Below are 7,500 nucleotides of genomic sequence, written 5' to 3' on the forward strand. Positions count from 1 at the left end.
AGAGAGCAGAGAGGGCAGAGAGAGAGGGAGCAGAGAGAGAGAGGGCAGAGAGAGCTGAGGGCAGAGAGACAGATCAGGGAGAGCAGAGGGAGAGAGAGAAAGCAGAGAGAGAGAGCAGAGAGATCAGAGGAAGTGAGAGAGCAGAGAACAGAGAGAAGAGAGAGAGCAGAGAGGGCAGAGAGAGAGAGCAGAGAGCAGGCTGAGAAAGCAAAGAGAGAGTGAGAGGACAGAGAGAGAGCAGAGAACAGAGAGAAGAGAGAGCAGAGAGCAAATATAACTCTGTTGCTATAGTGACCCTGCATCACAACACTACGTTGCTATAGTGACCCTGCATCACAACACTCTGTTGCTATAGTGAACCTACATTACAACACTACGTTGCTATAGTGACCCTGCATCACAACACTCTGTTGCTATAGTGACCCTGCATCACAACACTACGTTGCTATAGTAACCCTGCATCACAACACTCTGTTGCTATAGTGACCCTGCATCACAACACTATGTTACTATAGTGACCCTGCATGACAACACTATGTTGCTATAGTGACCCTGCATCACAACACTATGTTACTATAGTGACCCTGCATTACAACACTATGTTGCTATAGTGACCCTGCATCACAACACTATGTTACTATAGTGACCCTGCATTACAACACTATGTTACTATAGTGACCCTGCATCACAACACTATGTTGCTATAGTGACCCTGCATCACAACACTATGTTGCTATAGTAACCCTGCATTACAACACTATGTTGCTATAGTGACCCTGCATCACAACACTATGTTACTATAGTAACCCTGCATTACAACACTATGTTGCTATAGTGACCCTGCATTACAACACTATGTTGCTATAGTAACCCTGCATTACAACACTATGTTGCTATAGTGACCCTGCATCACAACACTATGTTACTATAGTAACCCTGCATTACAACACTATGTTGCTGTAGTGACCCTGCATTACAACACTATGTTGCTATAGTAACCCTGCATTACAACACTATGTTGCTATAGTGACCCTGCATCACAACACTATGTTACTATAGTAACCCTGCATTACAACACTATGTTGCTATAGTGACCCTGCATTACAACACTATGTTACTATAGTAACCCTGCATTACAACACTATGTTGCTGTAGTGACCCTGCATTACAACACTATGTTGCTATAGTAACCCTGCATCACAACACTATGTTGCTGTAGTGACCCTGCATCACAACACTATGTTGCTATAGTAACCCTGCATTACAACACTATGTTGCTATAGTGACCCTGCATTACAACACTATGTTGCTATAGTGACCCTGCATTACAACACTATGTTGCTATAGTAACCCTGCATCACAACACTATGTTACTATAGTAACCCTGCATTACAACACTATGTTGCTGTAGTGACCCTGCATTACAACACTATGTTGCTATAGTAACCCTGCATCACAACACTATGTTGCTGTAGTGACCCTGCATCACAACACTATGTTGCTATAGTAACCCTGCATTACAACACTATGTTGCTATAGTGACCCTGCATTACAACACTATGTTGCTATAGTGACCCTGCATTACAACACTATGTTGCTATAGTAACCCTGCATCACAACACTATGTTACTATAGTAACCCTGCATTACAACACTATGTTGCTATAGTGACCCTGCATCACAACACTATGTTACTATAGTAACCCTGCATTACAACACTATGTTGCTATAGTGACCCTGCATTACAACACTATGTTGCTATAGTAACCCTGCATTACAACACTATGTTACTATAGTAACCCTGCATTACAACACTATGTTGCTGTAGTGACCCTGCATTACAACACTATGTTGCTATAGTAACCCTGCATCACAACACTATGTTGCTGTAGTGACCCTGCATCACAACACTATGTTGCTATAGTGACCCTGCATCACAACACTATGTTGCTATAGTAACCCTGCATTACAACACTATGTTACTATAGTGACCCTGCATGACAACACTATGTTGCTATAGTGACCCTGCATCACAACACTATGTTACTATAGTGACCCTGCATTACAACACTATGTTGCTATAGTGACCCTGCATCACAACACTATGTTACTATAGTGACCCTGCATTACAACACTATGTTACTATAGTGACCCTGCATCACAACACTATGTTGCTATAGTGACCCTGCATCACAACACTATGTTGCTATAGTAACCCTGCATTACAACACTATGTTGCTATAGTGACCCTGCATCACAACACTATGTTACTATAGTAACCCTGCATTACAACACTATGTTGCTATAGTGACCCTGCATTACAACACTATGTTGCTATAGTAACCCTGCATTACAACACTATGTTGCTATAGTGACCCTGCATCACAACACTATGTTACTATAGTAACCCTGCATTACAACACTATGTTGCTGTAGTGACCCTGCATTACAACACTATGTTGCTATAGTAACCCTGCATTACAACACTATGTTGCTATAGTGACCCTGCATCACAACACTATGTTACTATAGTAACCCTGCATTACAACACTATGTTGCTATAGTGACCCTGCATTACAACACTATGTTACTATAGTAACCCTGCATCACAACACTATGTTGCTGTAGTGACCCTGCATCACAACACTATGTTGCTATAGTAACCCTGCATTACAACACTATGTTGCTATAGTGACCCTGCATTACAACACTATGTTGCTATAGTGACCCTGCATTACAACACTATGTTGCTATAGTAACCCTGCATCACAACACTATGTTACTATAGTAACCCTGCATTACAACACTATGTTGCTGTAGTGACCCTGCATTACAACACTATGTTGCTATAGTAACCCTGCATCACAACACTATGTTGCTGTAGTGACCCTGCATCACAACACTATGTTGCTATAGTAACCCTGCATTACAACACTATGTTGCTATAGTGACCCTGCATTACAACACTATGTTGCTATAGTGACCCTGCATTACAACACTATGTTGCTATAGTAACCCTGCATCACAACACTATGTTACTATAGTAACCCTGCATTACAACACTATGTTGCTATAGTGACCCTGCATCACAACACTATGTTACTATAGTAACCCTGCATTACAACACTATGTTGCTATAGTGACCCTGCATTACAACACTATGTTGCTATAGTAACCCTGCATTACAACACTATGTTACTATAGTAACCCTGCATTACAACACTATGTTGCTGTAGTGACCCTGCATTACAACACTATGTTGCTATAGTAACCCTGCATCACAACACTATGTTGCTGTAGTGACCCTGCATCACAACACTATGTTGCTATAGTAACCCTGCATTACAACACTATGTTGCTATAGTGACCCTGCATTACAACACTATGTTGCTATAGTGACCCTGCATTACAACACTATGTTGCTGTAGTGACCCTGCATTACAACACTATGTTACTATAGTAACCCTGCATCACAACACTATGTTACTATAGTAACCCTGCATTACAACACTATGTTGCTGTAGTGACCCTGCATTACAACACTATGTTGCTATAGTAACCCTGCATTACAACACTATGTTGCTATAGTGACCCTGCATCACAACACTATGTTACTATAGTAACCCTGCATTACAACACTATGTTGCTGTAGTGACCCTGCATTACAACACTATGTTGCTATAGTAACCCTGCATTACAACACTATGTTGCTATAGTGACCCTGCATCACAACACTATGTTACTATAGTAACCCTGCATTACAACACTATGTTACTATAGTAACCCTGCATTACAACACTATGTTGCTATAGTGACCCTGCATTACAAAACTATGTTGCTGTAGTGACCCTGCATCACAACACTATGTTGCTATAGTAACCCTGCATTACAACACTATGTTGCTATAGTAACCCTGCATCACAACACTATGTTGCTATAGTAACCCTGCATCACAACACTATGTTGCTATAGTGACCCTGCATCACAACACTATGTTGCTGTAGTGACCCTGCATTACAACACTATGTTGCTATAGTAACCCTGCATCACAACACTATGTTGCTGTAGTGACCCTGCATTACAACACTATGTTGCTATAGTAACCCTGCATCACAACACTGTTGCTATAGTGAACCTGCATCACAACACTATGTTGCTATAGTGACCCTGCATCACAACACTATGTTGCTATAGTGACCCTGCATCACAACACTCTGTTGCTATAGTGACCCTGCATCACAACACTATGTTGCTATAGTGACCCTGCATCACAACACTATGTTGCTATAGTGACCCTGCATCACAACACTATGTTGCTATAGTGACCCTGCATCACAACACTGTTGCTATAGTGACCCTGCATCACAACACTATGTTGCTGTAGTGACCCTGCATTACAACACTATGTTGCTATAGTAACCCTGCATCACAACACTATGTTGCTATAGTGAACCTGCATCACAACACTATGTTGCTATAGTGAACCTGCATCACAACACTATGTTGCTATAGTGAACCTGCATCACAACACTCTGTTGCTATAGTGACCCTGCATCACAACACTACGTTGCTATAGTAACCCTGCATCACAACACTCTGTTGCTATAGTGACCCTGCATCACAACACTATGTTGCTATAGTAACTCTGCATCACAACACTACGTTGCTATAGTGACCCTGCATCACAACACTATGTTGCTATAGTAACTCTGCATCACAACACTACGTTGCTATAGTAACCCTGCATTACACATATTTAATTGTTTTGTATTCATTTCATATTTGTTTCATGTTTCAACCAGTCGCAGGTTAACATCAACCTGACAGAGGAAACGTAAAATCAATAAACAAACTGTTTTCACAATTAACAAGCTTTTCTTGTTTCAATTATGTTTTATTATGAAAAGTACAATATATCCTTGTATACTTGTACAACTATGAAGCGTAGGTCCATATATAATTGTATGTAATTGTACAATTTGTTATTCAACATAAAATACATGTTATTGTAAGAGGTCCTGGGTCACAATTATAGGAAGACGCACATGTGTGTATCCAGTATGTGTGTGTGTCCAATGTGTGTGTGTGTGTGTGTGTCCAGTGTGTGTGTGTTGTAACGGTTTTGACTTGAGGTTTTTATTTATAGGGGTGCCAGGTAGGTTGTGCCTACCAGAGAAAACATTGGTTTCTCCTTTTAGTTTGGGTGGGAATGAGTCCCATCTGGTCCGTCAAGTCTACACCAATACAAAGGACTTATGTAAAAGTCAGGATGGAAATAAACTTTTCATAAACCCTTAAAACATTGGAAAGAACTTCAAAAACAACTATATTCTGTTGCGTGGGTTGTATTAGCAACAACAATGATTACACACACACATATATATATATATATAATAATATCACAATGAGTTCTGGTTCCTCCAGAAATGTCCTGTACCTCGGGCCTAAAAAGAGTCCAGCCCAGTTCAGTGAACTCAAGTGACTTTTGTCACGCGATGTTTGTCCGTTCATTCAGTGTAGCGTAAACCCAGTACTAAACATACAATCAATATAACAATTACTTTACCACAGAACTTTAAAGCGGATCAACTCTTAATTAAGTCACAAAAAGGTGGTAGTCAGTCGGTCAGTCAGACAATCCAATCCGCCAATAGATCTCCAGCGGAGAAAGGCCACGAAGAACGGAGAGGTGTAGTCCAGGGACGCGAAGAGTGGATCCGATCCTGGGTAAACTCTCTTAGGCTACAAAACACACGTTTAACGGCAACAAAACAAACGGAATAGAGAAGCTTCGGAACTGAGGGTTGAACACATACTCATGCACGTCTCCATCACAACCCCTTTCGCGCAGCTGATGCTGGCTATTTAATTGGGAATTAAAGGGAAAGCGCCCTATTGGAAGGAGCTGCACTGAGACGTTCAGAAAAAATCAGGGCCGTCACACAGTGTGTGTGTGTGTGTGTGTGTGTGTGTGTGTGTGTGTGTGTGTGTGTTAATTGTTTGTCCAGGTGTGTGTGTGTGTTGTTGTTTGTCCAGTGTGTCTGTGTGTGTGTTCAGTGTGTGTGTGTCCAGCGTGTGTGTGTGTTCAGTGTGTGTGTGTGTGTTTGTGAGTCCAGTGTGTGTTTGTGTCCAATTGTGTGTGTGTGTCCAGTGTGTGTGTGTGTGTGTCTAGCGTGTGTGTGTGTGTTCAGTGTGTGTGTGTGTTTGTCCAGTGTGTGTGTTCAGTGTGTGTGTGTTCAGTGTGTGTGTCCAATGTGTGTGTGTGTGTCCAGTGTGTGTGTGTGTGTGTTGTTGTTTGTCCAGTGTGTGTGTGTGTGTGTGTGTCTAGTGTGTGTGTGTGTGTTTGTCCAGTGTGTGTGTGTGTGTGTCTGTTTCCAGCGTGTGTGTGTGTGTGTGTATTTTTGTTTGTCCAGTGTGTGTGTGTGTGTGTGTATTTTTGTTTGTCCAGTGTGTGTGTGTGTGTGTGTATGTGTTTGTCCAGTGTGTCTGTGTGTGTGTTCAGTGTGTGTGTGTCCAGCGTGTGTGTGTGTTCAGTGTGTGTGTGTGTGTTTGTGAGTCCAGTGTGTGTTTGTGTCCAATTGTGTGTGTGTGTCCAGTGTGTGTGTGTGTGTGTGTCTAGCGTGTGTGTGTGTGTTCAGTGTGTGTGTGTGTTTGTCCAGTGTGTGTGTTCAGTGTGTGTGTGTCTGTGTCCAGCGTGTGTGTGTGTTCAGTGTGTGTGTGTCTGTGTCCAGCGTGTGTGTGTGTTCAGTGTGTGTGTGTCCAGCATGTGTGTGTGTTCAGTGTGTGTGTGTCTGTGTCCAGCGTGTGTGTGTGTTCAGTGTGTGTGTGTCTGTGTCCAGCGTGTGTGTGTGTTCAGTGTGTCTGTGTCCAGCATGTGTGTGTGTTCAGTGTGTGTGTGTCTGTGTCCAGCGTGTGTGTGTATTTTTGTTTGTCCAGTGTGTGTGTGTTTGTGTGTTTGTCCAGTGTGTGTGTGTTTGTCCAGTGTGTGTGTGTGTGTGTCCAGTGTGTGTGTTTGTACAGTATGTGTGTGTGTGTGTTTGTGAGTCCAGTGTGTGTGTGTGTGTGTGTGTGTGTGTGTGTGTGTGTGTGTGTGTGTGTGTTTGTCCAGTGTGTGTGTGTCTGTGTCCAATTGTGTGTGTGTGTGTGTTTGTCCAGTGTGTGTGTGTGTGTGTCTAGCGTGTGTGTGTTCAGTGTGTGTGTGTGTGTGTGTTTGTCCAGTGTGTGTGTGTGTGTGTGTGTGTGTGTGTGTGTGTGTGTGTGTGTTTTTGTCTAGTATGTGTGTGTCCAGTGTGTGTGTTTGTGTGTCGTGTGTGTGTGTGTGTGTGTCTAGAGTGTGTGTGTGTGTTCAGTGTGTGTGTGTCTGTTTCCAGCGTGTGTGTGTGTGTGTATTTTTGTTTGTCCAGTGTGTGTGTGTGTGTGTGTGTGTGTGTGTTTGTCCAGTGTGTGTGTGTTCAGTGTATGTGTGTCCAGTGTGTGTGTGTGTCCAGTGTGTGTGTGTGTG

General features: G+C 42.5%; 1 protein-coding gene and 1 long non-coding RNA gene across 3 annotated transcripts in view; one reads left to right on the forward strand and one right to left on the reverse strand.

The window, feature by feature from the left end:
* Positions 1-71: 71 nt before the first annotated feature.
* On the reverse strand, positions 72-4,778 carry LOC127923848 (uncharacterized). 2 transcript variants are annotated; one of them, XR_008115771.1, is made up of 3 exons: positions 4,517-4,778; positions 4,135-4,230; positions 72-424 (listed from the first exon to the last, which is right to left on the reverse strand). It is a non-coding gene; the product is annotated as an uncharacterized LOC127923848 (long non-coding RNA). The 2 variants fall into 2 exon arrangements; XR_008115772.1 differs by lacking the exon at positions 72-424 and adding an exon at positions 3,844-3,976 and having other exon boundaries at positions 4,517-4,777.
* Positions 4,779-4,936: 158 nt separating this feature from the next.
* The window catches only part of LOC127923852 (keratin-associated protein 10-4-like), a 4,241-nt gene continuing 1,677 nt past the window's right edge, over positions 4,937-7,500 (forward strand). The window contains exons 1-2 of the mRNA XM_052507995.1: positions 4,937-4,943; positions 5,902-6,210. Of these exons, the coding sequence (XP_052363955.1) occupies positions 4,937-4,943; positions 5,902-6,210 (316 nt within the window). The remainder of the gene's footprint in view (positions 4,944-5,901; positions 6,211-7,500) is intronic.

Source organism: Oncorhynchus keta, unplaced genomic scaffold (assembly GCF_023373465.1).
Source record: "Oncorhynchus keta strain PuntledgeMale-10-30-2019 unplaced genomic scaffold, Oket_V2 Un_contig_3309_pilon_pilon, whole genome shotgun sequence".
NCBI lineage: Eukaryota > Metazoa > Chordata > Actinopteri > Salmoniformes > Salmonidae > Oncorhynchus > Oncorhynchus keta.